Below are 18,632 nucleotides of genomic sequence, written 5' to 3' on the forward strand. Positions count from 1 at the left end.
GAGAGCCGGCACGGGCTCGACAGGTCAAATGGCCTCTTTCTATGGGCCCAAGTTTCGAGCCGCGCCTAGAACAGTGCAGTCCCGACCTGGACGCCCGTTTTTCGCGCCACAAAGTGCGCCTAAAAAAAACTTCCAGATTCTCCAGCTCCCTTCAGGTCGTTTGCAGCTCGGCGCAGCGCAGCACGAGCAGTAGAGGGCGGAGGCAGGTCCCTGCGCTGAAAACAGTGCCGGGATCTCTGCGCATGCGCGCTACAGTGGGCGCGGCGCGCATGTGCAGTAGCTCCAGGCGCCCAAAACTGTGTGGGAGGGGCCGAAGCACGCAGCCCCTAGCCCTGGCCGAATGGCCTCACTGGGGCTGCGTGAATAAGGCTCCTCCCACGGCCAGCTCCTGCTTCCTCCCGACCCGACTCGACTCCCACTTCCTGCCCCCCGCCTCTGGACCGGACCCGACACCGACCCGACTCCCGCTCCCCCCACCCTGGACCGGACCCCGACCCGACTCCCGCTCCCGCCCCCCGCCCCTGGACTGGACCCGACCCGACTCCCGCTCCCCCCCCCCACAACCCCTGGACTGGACCCGACCCGACTCCCGCTCCCCCCCCCCACAACCCCTGGACCGGACCCGACCCGACTCCCGCTCCCCCGCCCCTGGACCGGACCCCGACCCGATTCCTCCCCCCCCGCCCCTGGGACCGGACCCGACACCAACCCGACTCCCGCTCCCCCCCCACCGCCGCCCCCGGACTGGATCCGACCTGACCTCCCTCTCCCTCCCTCCCCCCGAACTGAACCGACCTCCCTCCCACCACACCCTCCGACCCGCGCTCCCCCCGACCCGACCCAAAGCCACCAACCTGTAAATCTGGTGCTGGGGATGGGCCCTGCCCGAAGTCTCGGGCCCGGCCCGTTCAGCCTTCTTACCCCTTCTCCTCCGCCCCACTCCCCCCCTCGCCATCTCCTTTCTCTCCTCCCCCCCTCTTTCTCCCCCCCTCCCTCTTTTTCTCCCCCCCCCTCTTTTCCCCCCCCCCCTCTCCTCCCCCTTCCCTCCCTCTGCTCCCCCCCTCTCTCCCTCTACCCCCCTCCTCCCCCTCCCCTGGCTGTCAGAAACACAGACCCTGACAGACAGAGAATGCAGAGAATGAGAGACAGACACAGACAGACAGACAGACAGACAGAGAGATAGAGACACTGACAGAGACACACTGGGGGGGGGGGGGAGGATTCCAGCACACTGTTAGAGGGCTCCAGGTGTTGCAGTCGGTAAGTAGAAAATGTTTTATTTATTGATTTAAAAAAAAAAATTATTTCTTATGAATTTTTTTTGATTGATTTATTGGTTGATTTATTGATGCATTTATCATTTACTATTGATGATGGCTCTTTATTTGCAAAACTGAAGTGTTTAATGTTTGTAAACTTCCCTTTAAATCCCCCCCCCGCCCCATTCCCTACGCTTGATTTGTAACCTACGCCTGATTTTCTAAAGTGTAGACAAGGTTTTTTCGAGCGTACAAAAATCTTCACTTACTCCATTCTAAGTTAGTTTGGAGTAAGTTTTCACTGACGAAACTTTGAAAACAGGCGTAAGTGGCCGGACATGCCCCCTTTTGAAAATAAAATTCTGTTCCAAAGTGAAACTGTTCTAACTGACTAGAACTGGAGCAAACTAAATGGCGAGAATTCCGATTTCTAAGATACTCCGTTCTCCACCAGTTGCTCCTAAAAATCAGGAGCAAATCATGTCGAAACTTGGGGCCTATGATTCTATTTCTAAATCATATTTCTGAAACAACAGTCCACACTGCTTCATTTCAAGTCCCTCCCTCTTCAATGGATCTGTAAAATATATGCATCGCAGTCTCTATACTGGAGGCATTCTCCCTTTTCAGCAGACTTCAAAGTGGCCATAATGGAGAAGTGAGGTCAATCCATCCTGTCTCCATTCTGCAGCAAACAACTCAGTAGCATGCTCTTCCACCATCATTAACTAAAATCCGCCACATGAGCTAACTGCCATTTTCTTTTAAAAAGAAAAAAAAACAATATTTACATAACAAAACTTTTAAAAGTCATCAAAAACGTCTTACTAAAAATGTCTCGCAAAAAGGTTTATGAAAAATGCTAGCAATAAAGCCCATCAAAAAGGTCTTAAAAATAAAAACATAAAAGATTACTTAAATACTTTTCCCGCACTTAAAATGATGTATTGCCAAACTGACACAAAAGTAGGCTTTTGCAAACAGTAAGGACAAATGTAAAATACATCAGGAGGATATAGGTTAATGGAATGGACAGACAGGTGGCAGGTGCATTTAAACTGGAGAACTGAGAGGAAATACATTTTGGGAGGATAAGTAAGGAATATGAGTGCATACTAAATGAAAAGATGCTGAAAGGTGTGAAGAAACAGAGAAACATGGGGTGCAAACACATATTTCTTTGAATGTGCAGATAGGTTAACCCATAAACACATTTTTTATTTTTTTTTAAATGGGGTAAAAAGATCAAAGCAAAGTATCTTATGCAGTAACTTAACAAATGCTTTTGAAAAATCAGATTCTGGATTGTCAAACAGATCATTAAATTCATGCAAGGCATAAAACAGCACTTGTGTGGACACATAAAATAATTCTGAACATTTATGATTTCTTTCTACCAGTGAATATTTTTATGCTGATCAAGGTGAGGGGTGTTATTGCTGGAAATGCTTCCTCTTCCCAAAGCGCTTTACAAAAAATGAAGTACTATTGAAGTATAGTCACTGCTGCAATGTAGGAAACGCAGCAGCCAATTTGTACACAGCAAGATACATCGAACAGCAATGGGATAATGACCAGATAATCGGTTTTAGTGATATCTTTCTCTACACTGCCCGTGAAGCACTCTCGGATCAGGTATAACAATGGGGATTGTAGCTACTGGGCCATGCCTGCTTTGTTTTTAATTACCTGCATTTTCTCCAAGTTGGCTTCTTCTGCTGCCTCCGTGGCTTGTTTTACTTGCTGACATGCGGCGTTTTCCCTGATCTGCATTTCAGTTACATTGCTTCTTAAACTTGTTAGCATACTCATCAGATCATCTCTTTCTCTACACAAAGGAAACAAATTATATCCCGATTAGTGATTTATTTTAAGTTCACATAGGATTACACAGGATATATGGCACAGAAACAGGCCATTTGGCCCAACCAGTCCATGTCAGCGTTTATGCTTCCCTCGAGCCTCCTCCAGTCTTTCCTCATCTAAATCTATCAGCATAACCCTCAATTCCCTTCTCCCTCATATGCTTGTCTAGCATCCCCTTAAATGCATCTATACTATTCGCTTCAATCACTCCCTGTGGTAGCAAGTTCCACATTCTCACCACTCTCTGGGTAAAGGAGTTTCTCCTGAATTCCCGAATGGATTTCTTGGTGACTATCTTATTTTAATGGCCTCTAGTTATGCTCTTCCCCACAAGTGGAAACACTTGCTTTGTAGCCACTTTATCAAAACCTTTCATAGCTTTAAAGACCTCTATTAGATCACTCCTCAGCTTTCTTTTTTTCCCCAAGAGTAAAGAGATCCAGCCTGTTCAACCTTTCCTGATATGTATACCCTCACATTTCTGGTATCATCCTTGTAAATCTTCTCTGTACCCTTTCCAGTTGCCTCTATATCCATGTTATAATGTGGCAGTATGCAGTAGTCCAAGTCTAGCCTAACCAAGGTTTGATACTTCCCTACTTTTCAATTCTATACGTCTAGACGTGCTTGCTTTGCTTTTTTATGGCCTTGCTATACTATTCATATAGTATGTGTCGCTTTTAATGATTTGTGTATTTGTACTCCAAGATCCATTTGTTCCTCTACCCCACCTAAACTCGCACTTTCCAAGTAATAAGTGACCTCCCTATTCTTCCTACCAAAATGTAATGCCGCACATTTATCTGTGTTGAACTTCATTTGTCAATTGTATTCCCATTCTGCAAGTTTATTAATGTCATCCTGTAATTTGCTGCAGTCCTCTTCAGTATTATTATTGGAGACAGGGTTTATGCAGTAATAACTGAGATAGGGTCTAATGTAATATAAACAGATACAAGGTCTAGGGTAATATAAACAGATATCTGGTCGAGTGTATTATAAACATAGTCAGGGTATAGTGCAGCAATAACTGAGACAGGGTCTAGTGTAATATAAACAGAGACAGGGTCTAGTGCAGTAATAACTTCGACAAGGTCTAGTGTAATTTAAATAACGACAGGGTCTAGTGCAGTAATAACTGAAAGAGGGTCCAGTGTAATATGAAGAGAGACAGGGTCTAGTGAAATATGAATAGAGACAGGACCTAGTGTAATATAAACAGAAGCAGGATCTAGTGTTATATAAACAGATACAGGGTCTGGTGCAATCATAACTGAGACGGCCTAGCATAATAAAAATTCTAGTGTAATACAGAGATAGGGTCCAGTAAAATATAAAGAGAGACAGGATCTAGTGCAGTAATAACTGAGACAGGGTCTACTGCAATATAAACAGAGACAGGCGGCCAAACCGGAGAAATTCAGCACTTTGTGCTTTATTTGGAGCGGAAGTGGCCTCATCATTGGGGTGGAAGTGGGGGCAGGGCGGAGTGACCGACATTCGAAGTCATCAACGCCACGCTGATGACGTCCTCGCGCTGGTGCGTCACAACGTCCCTCCCCATCAGTTAAAGGGGAGGGCCGCTGTGAACTCTGCAGCCACTTTAGTGGCAAACACTGGGCCACCAGGAAGGGTTTTGGCCAAACAGCAGCCTGGGTGCCAGGTTGCCTGTTGGCGGCCCAGCCGACCCGCGGCCATAATTGTTGACCCGACCTGGCAGTCAGCCGACAAAAAAAAACATGGCATCGCCAGCAGCGCCACTTCCTCTTTAAGGGCGGCCGCGCTGCCAAGCCACACAAAGGGCAGATAGCAAAAGCTGTCAGGGGCACCAACTGGCGGCGGCACCGCTCCCGCGGGGCAAATCTGGGAAAGGGACAATTTCCCGTGGGGCAATTTCGGGAAGGGGTCGCAGCCAGTCGGTAAAGGGTTGGCGCGTGCACGCCGCGGCGGGAAAACAGGCAGAGCGGTCCCCTACACCGCTCCAAATTTGAGGATGGGCAATTAAAAAAATGGTGGCCCCCTCCACGGAGACTCGGTGGCCATTCCGCATCGACCCGTGGCCTCCGTTTTCAGGCGGCTACGGGTCTTATAAGGGGCAATTTCAGCCCCAGGGTCTACTGTATTATAAACAGAGACAGGGTCTAGTCCAGTAATAACTGACACAGGCCGAGCATAACATAAACAGAGACAAGGTCTAGTGCAGTAATAACTGAGACAGGGCCTAGTGTAATATCAACAGGTCTAATGTTGCGCCAATACATTTTTTTTAATGTAAAAACCACTCATAAGAGGACACAGATCATTTTTCACTGTTCATGGACAAATTAATTTTTTAACAATGCAAAGCAGCAGTAATTATTACTCCTTGTAATAAGGTAGACTTGTTCTTCCATTTGAAAAGCCGCCAATGGCGTACAGAAAGCCAGAAAGTTCCATGCCCATTTAAGAGATTTTTCACATGCATGTCGTATAAAAATTAGACTTCCAGAAATCCTTCAATAAATTCTCATAAGAGCTACCAATCAAACCTATGGCAGTGGGTATTCTAGGTAAAACTTGAAAGTGCACAAGGAATCAGCTGAAATGGAGGAAGCATCGGGTGCTAGTTAGGAGCTGTGGAGAATGAAGTGCCCCAGGGATTGGTTTTGGAACCACTTTTGTTACTAATCTACATAGACAATTTGGATTCAGAAAGACACTTGTAGTTACTGAATTTCTGCATGGAAGGTTCACAGAATCGCAGTGTTTATAAGGTGTTCCCAAGAGATCAGCCCATCTCATTCAATAGCCAAGCCACTGTCAAGAGTCTATCTCTACTTTTAATTTTGGGGTACATTTCTGTGGTCAAAGTGAGGGATGTCAAACGGTATAAAACACTGGGTGACATATGGTGATACACAGGACTTATTAGCGGATTTAAATTTCCTGCACTCTGGCGAGCTATGATAACTGATGTCAGCTTCTTGAACATGGAAGATCAGCTGATTTAATCAAAATGGAAATGCAGACAAGCGGGCTACTGCCTTCAAGTTTCATCAATGAGCCAGCAATGTCCCCAGGTATTAATATCCCCGCTTCTCTTAAATCAATGCCGAAATTGGGGAACATACTTTTCTAATTTAAGCACCCAGCATTAGCATCAAGCACGACTTGATCAGAAATAACATGGACAAAATGCCTGACAATATAGTCATGCCTATTCTGGTTCAACAATGTACATGAATCACAGCCTCAATTGACTAATGCACCAGTGAGATTTCTCCTTCATTTTCACATCAGTTAACTGTGTAGTCTTTTGAGTGATGATTACCAATTTAGTTCTGATTTGCGATGCGTGCAAGGGTAATTTTATTCAACAGGAGTAACTAGTAGCTGTTGGGCTAAGAACAAAGTTCTATCTTCCCTGGTAAAAGACGAAGAGCTGGATTTTTGGCTTTCCTGATTTCAGGGCACTAATTGTGGCGGGGCGGTCCCGATACCGCCTGAAAAAAGTTTGCACCTTCGACTGGAAATTTTGGCCAAAAATGAGGATCCATGATCGGGGGCGTTAAATCAAGCGTTACACAACGGACTTTGTGTGCCCGAGCCGAAAATCATGCCGGTAAAAGAGGTGGCCATGTTGTGCATGTGCAGTCAGGTTATTGTTTTCCTGGGCGCGGACGTTATTTCAGGGTGCGGCAGCTTCCTGCATGCATGTGCATATGATCTGCCCAACTTCTGGCACTTCTGCAGAGATGGAGCAGCGTGACAAGTGTTTCTCCAATAAGGCTGGTGAGGCCGTAGTCCACGCAGTGGCGAGGAGGTGGTCATCGTTCCATCTGGCTGGGGGAGCCAGCGATATTTTAAAGAATTTGGCGTGAAATTGCCCAAGAGGTGTCTATGGTAGACATGGTTGCCAGGACTGTCATACAATGCCACAAAAAGTTGAACAACCTAACCAGGAACGTCAGGGTGAGTACCATTCACATTTATTTATGCCTGCTATCCTTCCAACATGAATGTCAGACACTGTGTCCAGTATATCATATATATGCCCATTCTCAAAGTCTTGCAGCCTGTAGGGTGGGTTTCACAATGCTTCAGAAAACTCTAGGATGATTTCTCCAGCCATTACCTCTTAATTAAGGATGCACATACACTCTATTGTGTGTAAGCATTCTAGTAATGACTTCCAGAGGCAAGGTATTGTACTTAAACTGTGGTGACCTTAATCCATTTATTACAGCTCCTGGGTGAGGGTACAGCATGGTGAGCTCCCTTTTATACCTGGTTATCTGTCATGTACAGGTGACCCCTAGGTCTCCACCAGTTGCACCCTCTGGTGGTACAAGCATAGTGTATACAGTGTGAAGGTACATCCAGTAGTCTTATGTAACTGCACATTGCGTGTACAGGGTGTATACTTATATTATACATACACAACATCACTCTCCCCTAAGTCTTGTGCCACTAGCCTTTGCATTGTGTGGTCTGGTCCTAGACTTGAGTGCCCAAAGCCCTTGCACCTTGTCTATGCTTTGGCTTGGCTCTCTCTCTGTTGACCCCCAAGTCCTTATTGCTACAACATTGGGAAATAGAAGCAGTGGACAGTTTGAGGTTGCAGTGGGGGTTGAGTGGGTTCTGGGTGTGATCCATGTGTGCCCATGGCTACATACATCCATTCCCCCCCCTCCTCCACCCCACCCCACCCCCCCATACATAGACCATTTGTGTGGCTCAACACCTGCATGTGCACACATGTACAGAAAGAACAAAAAAAAACATAGGATTAATTACATTGTTTGGTTCTGCAGTAGTGGAACAAGTACATTTTACAGGTAAGGTGCATACGTGGTATCACAGTCTTACCCCTGGGGTGTGTAGGTGTAGGTGGGTTTCAGAGTGACCAGTCCAGGTTGTCTGATGGCAGCGCTGCGCCCCCTGCCAGCTGGATGGGCTGGGATCGCTCACCTGGCTGAGTCTCAGGGCCTAGTGGTGGGCAGAGCCACAGGAGTGTGTGGCCTCCTTGTCCTCCTTTTAGGGCTGCGGTGTGTCCCTGCTGCCCTTCAGCGATGGTGGAAGCCTGGTCATCCCAAGTCCCGTAGGGAGAGCTGGAGCGCGCTAGCCTCTTGCTCCCAGTACTGGCCCTGGTGGCCAGAGAGGTAGAGCCGATCAGGGGCAGGGTACCGGTAGTGGTGCTGATCGCTGGCCCTGCAGCTGGTATGCTCCCTGTGTGTGTGGCCACGCTCCCTGGGGCATCGCATTGGTCTCGGAGGCGCAGACTACATGATTGGGTTACTCGCTGGACCTGGGTGCTTCCGACGGGAGGTTGCCCTTGTGTTTGTCGGCATGTATGTAGAACCCGGCTTTGTACATCATGACTTCATTTACTGTCATAATACATTGGTTCCGACCGCAATCGCCCGACTTAACATGGTTAGTTACATTTACATACCTGAATTTGTCAATTACATCGCTTACATGTGTATCATCGGTATCACTGTATAAAGAGTGGAACTGTATAAGAGGGCCTTGCAATCTTTACCCCAATCCGGTTCGCTGCTTGGCATCACGTGTTGCTCCCTCAACGCTGCCCCTCGCAGTCTGGCCACTGCCATCTTTACTTCAGGCGCTTCATTCACCTCGTGGTGCGGGCGCCATCTTCTTTCTCTCTACGAGGTAGGCTGCGGTGACCCTTTTTTCCCCAGGTTCTGCCACGGAAGCAGAGAAATTGCCTTCTGCACCGATTTTCTTCCTGCGGAATCCTGCCACTGGAGCCTGGAAGGTGAGGTCGGGTCGTTTGGGCTGGATCACCTCGCTGTTGGGTTGAGCCGTCTGTCGTCTCCACGCAGTCGAGTTGAGCGGCTGGTTTCTCAGGTGTTGTGCTGAATCCAAATTCGGGGCTGCATAGGACGTCGATCGCTGGAGGCTTTCCCAGCTCCAACAGATTTGATTCATCCATCTTCTTCCTAGCAGCGTTGGAACATCACCAGCAACGATCCACAAAGGTAACTTGTGCATCGCGCCGCCATGGGACACCTGGACATCCACGCTGCCAACGACTGGGATGGTGTCGTTTGTGTAGATGAGCAGCTTTGCCTGGATCAGGATCATTTTAGGTCGTTCGATTGGATTGTCCCAGAGTTTCTCAAAGGCCGCCTGATTCATCAGTGACTGGCTCGCCCTGTGTCCACCTCCATCGTGACTGCATCATCGTTGATTTCGACTTCCATTTTCAACGGAGAACTCTCAGTGGAGCAGGTAAACACTCCGTACACCTCATCGTGGGGCTGAGCTGCCTTATGAACTCTCTTTTCATCGTCGCTGGAGTCCAGATGATCAGCCAACTCTTCATCGACTCGGTGTGTACAATTTCTCTTGCACATTCGCTGGAGGTGGTCCTTCGTGTTACAGCCTTTGCAAGTATAGTCTTTGTAGCAGCACTGGTGGGCCCTGTGATTTCCTCCACAGCACTAGCATGGGGTTGGTTGGTTGGTCCCACGTGGCAGACTTAGGGTTGCGGGACTCGGGGTTCTGTTCTCTCTACCCTGAGAGAGACTGCTAGCATCAGCCTTGCCTCTAAAAGGCACCAGTCGGTTCACAGTACTGCTGGGTTAGAGTCCTGGGGGTGAGTCATCCGCTTGGAATCGCAGGCCGAGACCATAAACGCCTGGCTCGCGTCAATTGCTTTCTGCAGGGTGATCGTGGTGTCCGCAGAGAGCAGCCTGTGGAGAAGGCCTTCGTGGCCAATTCCGATAACGAAGATGTCCCGCAGCGCTTCGGTGAGGTGGTCGCCAAAATCACACGGTGCAGCCAATCGTCTGAGGTCTGCAGCATATTTTGCGATTTCTTGGCCTACGGGCCGCCGGTGAGTGTAGAACTGGTGTCTGGCTGTGAGGATGCTCTCTTTAGGTTTGAGCCATTCCTGCATCATCGTTATAAGCTCCGCATATGTTTTGGTTGTTGTCTTCTCTGGGGCTAGCAAGTCCCTGACAAGGCCAAAGACAGTGGGCCCACAACTGCTGAGCAGGATAGCTCTGTGCTTATCAGTCAGCAAGATTGGTGTGTCTCCCGCCAGGTCGTTTGCAATGAAAAAGTGTTCGAACCTTTCCACAAAGGCCTCCCAATCTTCCCCATCAGCGAATTGTTGAAACGTGCCAAGGTTAGCCATTTTTCATGTGGAAATTCGCAATCTCGTCGCCAGTTATTGTGTCTATAAGCACTCTAGTAATGACACCACGAGGCAAGGTATTGTACTTGAACTGTGGTGACCTTAGTCCATTTATTACAGCTCCTGAGTGAGGGTACAGCATGGTGAGCTCCCTTTTATACCTGGTTACCTGTCGTGTACAGGTGACCCCTAGGTCTCCACCAATTGCACCCTCTGGTGGTACAAGCATCGTGTATACAGTGTGAAGATACATCCAGTAGTTTTATGAAACTGTACATTGAGTGTACAGGGTGTATACTTATATTATACATACACAACACACTCTTGTTCCCTAATCATTGAGAACCTTCCTCACAACACACTCCAACTCCTGAAATGGGTTTCATAAAGAACACCTGTAGCCCCTATGTTACCTCCCTCTCACCTCCTAACAATCGCTCACAAAGCTAATGCAACATCAACACAGATTGAAGTGAAGACATTAGAACATCCACACAGTCTCACCTATTGAAGTATGGTAGGCATATGTGGCACAACAGGAGGTGTACCTTTTCTGAACCCTTCCTATTTTTCCCTTTGCAGTCAAAGCACTCACACAATAGGCATGAGGAGCTACCCACAGGCGAGGGTCCACCTCAAATCCTAGAATTGACCAATGTTGAGGAACGGGTGTCTGCCCTCATTAGAGCACCAGCTCGGGCAGTTGCCAGGAGTGATACTGAGCCCCCTTCGGGTAGTGAGGGTAGGTAAATGGATTACATGACTGATGTGACTTCCACGAGACGTTTTATGAAGTACATGTACATGTCCAATGGAATCTTCTTGCTATCATCCTGCCCCCTCCCGTCCTGCTAACTACACATCTGTTTTTTGGAGCTTGTAGAAGAATAGCCACAATTGCACCAGGCGTCCAGAGAGCCAGCAACATCAGGTCATGGGGGAGATGGCAAGGCTTGCGACATGACTGCAATGCCTGAGCAGCAGAGTCCACCAGTTGGCCCCTTGGAAGAGGCCACATCTAGGAATGAGGCCAATTTCCAGGGATTTGAGTCGTCGTAGGCTCCTGGCCCCAGTCGCAAACAACAACCAAAATGAGAGGGGAATCTTGAAGAATAGGCAGACATGGGACTGGACTTGGCAGAAATGTCTAGGGTGAACACAGTTATGCACAGTGAGCTCATAGATGCATTGGGTCATATCCCAGAGAGTATCGACAAGCTTTCTGCGACTGTTGTGGAGGCAGTGTCACGAATTGTCGCTGCATCTCAGGACTCCAGCGAGGCCATCATTGCCGACTCACAGAGTCAGGTGGCCTCCAGCAGCGACAGTGGTGTTCCAGATTGTGTGGCGCTTGTCCTTGATCATGTCGCAGCATCGATCGAATCACAGGCACAGGCTACGCTGCAGCTTGGTGATGTGATGCAGTTAATGACTAGTGCCGTCCTCTCTTGTGTTCCCACTGTCCAACGGAGAAGGGACGGTGCCGAAGCAGACCAGCAAGTTAGCTAGAATAGACTGGCAAATGATACATAGAAACATAGAAAATAGGTGCAGGAGTAGGCCATTCGGCCCTTCGAGCCTGCACCGCCATTCAATATGATCATGGCTGATCATTCACCTCAGTAACCCTTTCCTGCTTTCTCTCCATACCCCTTGATCCTTTTAGCCTAAGGACCACATCTGACTCCCTCTTGAATACATCCAATGAACTGGCATCAACAACTCTCTGCGGCAGGGAATTCCACAGGTTAATAACTCTCTGAGTGAAGAAGTTTCTCCTCATCTCAGTCCTAAATGGCCTACCTCTTATCCTAAGACTATGTCCCCTGGTTCTGGACTTCCCCAACATCGGGAACATTCTACCCGCATCTAACCTGTCCCGTCCCGTCAGAATCTCATACGTTTCTATGAGATCCCCTTTCATCCTTCTAAACTCCAGTGTATAAAGGCCCAGTTGATCCAGTCTCTCCTCATATGTCTGTCCAGCCATCCCTGGAATCAGTCTGGTGAACCTTCGCTGCACTCCCTCAATAGCAAGAACGTCCTTCCTCAGATTAGGAGACCAAAACTGAACACAATATTCCAGGTGAGGCCTCACCAAGGCCTTGTACAACTGCAGTAAGACCTCCCTGCTCCTATACTCAAATCCCCTAGATATGAAGGCCAACATACCATTTGTCCTCTTCACCGCCTGCTGTACCTGCATGCCAACTTTCAATGACTGATGAACCATGACACCCAGGTCTCGTTGCACCTCCCCTTTTCCTAATCTACCACCATTCAGATAATATTCTGCCTTTATGTTTTTGCCCCCAAAGTGGATAATCTCACATTTATCCACATTATACTGCATCTGCCATGCATTTGCCTACTCACCTAACCTGTCCAAATCACCCTGCAGCCTCTTAGCATCCTCCTCACAGCTCACACCACCACCCAGTTTAGTGTCATCTGCAAACTTGGAGATATTACACTTAATTTCTTCATCCAAATCATTAATGTATAATGTAAAGAGCTGGGGTCCCAGCACTGTGCCCTGCGGCACTCCACTAGTCACTGCATCCCATTCCGAAAAGGACCCGTTTATCCCGACTCTCTGCTTCCTATCTGCCAACCAATTCTCTATCCACGTCAGTACATTACCCCCAATACCATGTGCTTTGATTTTGCACACCAATCTCTTATTTGTCAAAGGCCTTTTGAAAGTCCAAATACATCACATCCACTGGTTCTCCCTTGTCCACTCGACTAGTTACATCCTCAAAAAATTCCAGAAGTTTTGTCAAGCATGATTTCCCTTTCACAAATCCACGCTGACTTGGACTGATCCTGTCACTGCTTTCCAAATGCGCTGCTATTTCATCCTTAATAATTGATTCCAACATTTTCCCCACGACTGACGTCAGACTGACCGGTCTATAATTACCCGTTTTCTCTCGCCCTCCTTTTTTTTTTTAAAAAGTGGTATTACATTAGCTACCCTCCAGTCCATAGGAACTGATCCAGAGTCGATAGACTGTTGGAAAATGATCACCAATGCATCCACTATTTCTAGGGCCACTTCCTTAAGTACTCTGGGATGCAGACAATCAGGCCCCGGGGATTTATCGGCCTTCAATCCCCTCAATTTCCCCAACACAATTTCTTGCCTAATAAGGATATTCTTCAGTTCCTCCTTCTCACTAGACCCTCGGTCCCCTCGTACATCCGGAAGGTCATTTGTGTCTTCCTTCGTATTTGTTCAATTGGTCTGCCATTTCTTTGTTCCCCATTATTAATTCACCTGAGTCCGACTGCAAGGGTACTACGTTTGTCTTTACTAATCTTTTTCTCTTCACATATCTATAGATGCTTTTGCAGTCAGTTTTTATGTTCCCAGCAAGCTTCCTCTCGTACTCTATTTTTCCCCTCCAAATTAAACCCTTTGTCCTCCTCTGCTGAATTCTAAATTTCTCCCAGTCCTCAGGTTTGCTGCTTTTTCTGGCCAATTTATTTGCCTCTTCCTTGGATCGAACACTATCCTTAAATTCCCTTGTTAGCCACGGTTGTGCCATCTTCCCTGTTTTATTTTTACTCCAGACAGGGATGTACAACTGTTGAAGTTCATCCATGTGATCTATAAATGTTTGCCATTGCCGATCCACCGTCAACCCTTTAAGTATCATTTGCCAGTCTATTCTAGCCAATTCGCGCCTCATGCCGTCGAAGTTAACTTTCCTTAAGTTTAGGATCCTAGTCTCTGAATTAACTGTGTCACTCTCCATCTTGATAAAGAATTGTACCATATTATGGTCACTCTTCCTCAAGGGGCCTCGCACAACAAGATTGCTGATTAGTCCCTTCTCATTACACATCACCCAGTCTAGGATGGCCAGCTCTCTAGTTGGTTCCTCGACATATTGGTCAAGAAAACCATCCCTAACACACTCCAGGAAATCCTCCTCCACCGCATTGCTTCCAGTTTGGTTAGCCCAATCTATATGTAAATTAAAGTCGCCCATGATAACTGCTGCACCTTTATTGCACACATCCCTTATTTCTTGTTTGATGCTGTCCCCAACCTCACTACTACTGTTTGGTGGCCTGTACACAACTCCCACCAGCGTTTTCTGCCCCTTGGTGTTCCGCAGCTCCACCCATACCGATTTCACATCATCCAAGCCAATGTCTTTCTTACGATTGCATTAATTTCCTCTTCAAGCAACGCCACCCCGCCTCCTTTTCCTCTCTGTCTATCCTTCCTAAATGTTGAATACCTCTGGATGTTGAGTTCCCAGCCTTGGTCACCCTGGTGCCATGTCTCTGTGATGCCAATTACATCATATCCATTAACTGCTATCTGCGCAGTTAATTCGTCCACCTTATCCGAATACTCCTCGCATTGAGGCACATCAGGCTTATCTTTTTAAACACACTTTGCCCCTTTAGAATTTTGCTGTGATGTGGCCCTTTTTGTTTTTTGCCTTGGGATTCTCTCTGCCCTCTACTTTTACTATTCTCCTTTCTATCTTTTGCCTCTGTCTCCCTCTTGTTTCCCTCTGCCTCCCTGCAGAGATTCCCATCCCCCTGCCATATTATTTTAACTCCTCCCCAACAGCACTAGCAAACACCACGCCTTGGACATTGGTTCCGATCCTGCCCAGGTGCAGACCGTCAAGTTTGCACCTCCCCCAGAACCGGTTCCAATGCCCTAGGAATTTGAATCCCTCTCTGCTGCACCACTGCTCAAGCCATGTATTCATCTCAGCTATCCTGCGATTCCTACTCTGACTAGCACGTGGTACTGGTAGCAATCCCGAGATTACTACTTTTGAGGTCCTACTTTTTAATTTAGCTCCTAGCTCCCTAAATTCGACTCGTGGGACCTCATCCCATTTTTTACCTATATCGTTCGTACCTATGTGCACCACGACAACTGGCTGTTCATCCTCCCTTTTTAGAATGTCCTGCACCCACTCCGATACATCCTTGACCCTTGCACCAGGGAGGCAACATAGCATCCTGGAGCCTCAGTTGTGGCCGCAGAAACGCCTATCTATTCCCCTTACAATTGAATCCCCTATCACTATAGCTCTCCCACTCTTTTTCCTGCCCTTCTGTGCAGCAGAGCCACCCATGGTGCAATGAACTTGGCTGCTGCTGCCCTCCCCTGATGAGTCATCCCCCTCAACAGTACCCAAAGCGGTGTATCTGTTTTGCAGGGGGATGACCGCAGGGGACCTCTGCACGACCTGCCTTGCAGTGCTCTTCCTGTTGGTCACCCATTTACTATCTGGCTGTGTACCCTTTACCTGCGGTGAGACCAACTCACTAAACGTGCTATTCACGTCATTCTCAGCATCGTGCATGCTCCAGAGTGAATCCACCTGCAGCACCAGTGCTGCAATGCGGTCCGTCAGGAGCTGGAGGTGGATACACTTCCTGCACAAGTAGTCGTCAGGGACAGCGGAAGCGTCCCTGACTTCCCTCATGGTACAGGAGGAGCATAACACGTGTCCGAGCTCTCCTGCCACGACTTAACCCTGAGATTAACTTAAATTGGCAACAATGCTAAATGTTACTTACTGATTAAAGAAGGACAAAGAAAAGCTACTTACCAATCACCAGCCAATCACTTACCCCCTTGGCTGTGACGTCACCTTTCGATTTCTTTCTACTTCTTTATTGCCTTCTCCACGCAGCTGCACAAGCTGGCCTTTTGTAGGCCTCTCCGACCCCGGACTCTCGCCTCAGCAACGTACCTCCCGACTCCTGATCTCACGGCCTTTTGTAGGCCTCTCCGACCCCGGACTCTCGCCTAAGCAACGCACCTCCCGACTCCTGATCTCGCGGCCTTTTGTAGGCCTCTCCGACCTCGGACTCTCGCCTCAGTGACGCACATCCCGACTCCTGATCTCGCGGCCTTTTGTAGGCCTCTCCGACCCCGGACTCTCGCCTTAAAGGGTTGACGGTGGAGAGGCAACGGCAAACATTTAAAGATCACATGGATGAACTTCAACAATTGTACATCCCTGACTGGAGTAAAAATAAAACGTGGAAGGTGGCTCAACCGTGGCTAACAAGGGAAATTTAGGATCATGTTAAAGCCAAGGAAGAGGCATATAAATTGGCCAGAAAAAGCAGAAAACCTGAGGACTGGGAGAAATTTAGAATTCAGCAGGAGGACAAAGGATTTAGTTAGGAGGGGGAAAATGGAGTATGAGAGGAAGCTTGCCGGGAACATAAAAATGACTGCAAAAGCTTCTACAGATATGTGAAGATAAAAACATTAGTGAAAACAAACGTAGGTCCCTTGCAGTGAGATTCAGGTGAAATTATAATAGGGAACAAAGAAATGACAGACCAGCTGAACAAATACTTTAGTTCTGTCTTCACGAAGGAAGACACAAATAACCTTCCAGAAATACTAGGGGACAGAGGGTCCAGTGAGAAGGAGGAACTTAAGGATATCCTTATTCGGCAAGAAATTGTGTTCAGGAAATTGATGGGATTGAAGGCCGATAAATCCCCGGGGCCTGATCGTCTGCATCCCAGAGTGCTCAAGGAAGTGGCCCTAGAAATAGTGGGTGCATTGGTGATCATTTTCCAACAGTCTATCAACTCGGGATCAGTTCCTATGGACTGGATGGTAGCTAATGTAACACCACTTTTTAAAAAAGGAGGGAGAGAGAAAATGGGTAATTATAGACTGGTTAGCCTGACATCAGTAGTGGGGCAAACGTTGGAATCAATTATTAAAGATGAAATAACAGCGCATTTGGAAAGCAGTGACAGGATTGGATCAAGTCAGCATGGATTTATAAAAGGGAAATCATGCTTGACGAATCTTCTGGAATTTTTTGAGAATGTAACTAGTAGAGTGGACAAGGGAGAACCAGTGGATGTGGTGTATTTGGACTTTCAAAAGGCTTTCGACAAAGTCCCACACAAGAGATTGGTGTGCAAAATTAAAGCACATGGTATTGGGGGTAATGTACTGACGTGGATAGAGAACTGGTTGGCAGACAGGAAGCAGAGAGTCGGGATAAACGGGTCCTTTTCAGAATGGCAGGCAGTGACTAGTGGGGTGCCGCACGGGACTCCAGCTATTTACAATATACATTCATGATTTAAATGAAGGAATTGAGTGTAATTTCTCCAAGTTTGCAGATGACACTAAGCTGGGTGGCGGTGTGAGCTGTGAGGAGAATGTTAAGAGGCTGCAGGGTGACTTGGACAGGTTAGGTGAGTGGGCAAATGCATGGCAGATGCAGTATAATGTGGATAAATGTGAGGTTATCCACTTTGGGAGCAAAAACACGAAGGCAGATTATCTGAATGGCGGCAGATTAGGAAAAGGGGAGGTGCAACGAGACCTGGGTGTCATGGTACATCAGTCATTGAAAGTTGGCATGCAGGTACAGCAGGCGGTGAAGAAGGCAAATAGTATATTGGCCTTCATAGCTCAGGGGTTTGAGTATAGGAGCAGGGAGATCTTACTGCAGTTGTACAAGGCCTTGGTGAGGCCTCACCTGGAATATTGTCTTCAGTTTTGGTCGTCTAATCTGAGGAAGGACGTTCTTGCTATTGAGGGAGTGCAGCGAAGGTTCAACAGACTGATTCCAAGGACGGCAGGACTGACATATGAGGAGAGACTGGATCGACTGGGCTTGTATTCACTGGAGTTTAGAAGGATGAGAGGGGATCTCATAGAAACATATAAAATTCTGACGGGACTGGACAGGTTAGATGCAGGAAGAATGTTCCCGATGTTGGGGAAGTCCAGAACCAGGGGACACAGTCGAAGGAGAAGGGGTAAGCCATTTAGGACTGAGATGAGGAGAAACTTCTTCACTCAGAGAGTTATTAACCTGTGGAATTCTCTACCGCAGAGAGTTGTTGATGCCAGTTCATTGGATATATTCAAGAGGGAGTTAGATATGGCCCTTATGGCTCAAAGGATCAAGGGGTATGGAGAGAAAGCAGGAAAGAGATACTGAGGTGAATGATCACCCATGATCTTATTGAATGGTGGTGCAGGCTCGAAGGGCCGAATGGCCTACTCCTGCACCTATTTTCTATGTTTCTATGTTTTTATGTTTCTGGAGACACATCATGCTTCGGATGTTGAGGCCCAGCTCCGTCGGAGTCTCAGTGGCTCCCAGGAAATGGAAAGTGCTGTCCTTCCTTAGGAAGGCAGCATTCCGAGTCCCACCACTGACTCCTCCATATGCACCATACATGGTACACACCAGCCACCAGTGACTGTTTCTGCCAACGAAGAGGTGCAGCAGTCCACAGCCGGCCCTTCCAGTTGAAGAGCTGGTCCAGGGTGTCGTCATACGTCGCCTGCTCCACCCCCCCACAACATAGCAGCC

At 47.7% G+C, this 18,632-nt stretch overlaps 1 protein-coding gene across 5 annotated transcripts in view; it reads right to left on the minus strand.

Moving 5' to 3' along the window:
• sdccag8 (SHH signaling and ciliogenesis regulator sdccag8) overlaps window positions 1–18,632 on the minus strand; it is a 505,046-nt gene that overhangs the window by 424,944 nt on the left and 61,470 nt on the right. For all 5 annotated transcript variants that reach the window (XR_011594991.1, XR_011594990.1, XR_011594989.1 and 2 more), the window contains exon 9: window positions 2,949–3,087. Coding sequence is in view for 2 of the 5 variants with exons in the window: in XM_070889222.1 (XP_070745323.1) it covers window positions 2,949–3,087 (139 nt within the window). In the remaining 3 variants the exon portion in view is untranslated. The remainder of the gene's footprint in view (window positions 1–2,948; window positions 3,088–18,632) is intronic.

Source organism: Pristiophorus japonicus, chromosome 9 (assembly GCF_044704955.1).
Source record: "Pristiophorus japonicus isolate sPriJap1 chromosome 9, sPriJap1.hap1, whole genome shotgun sequence".
Taxonomy (NCBI): Eukaryota; Metazoa; Chordata; class Chondrichthyes; family Pristiophoridae; genus Pristiophorus; species Pristiophorus japonicus.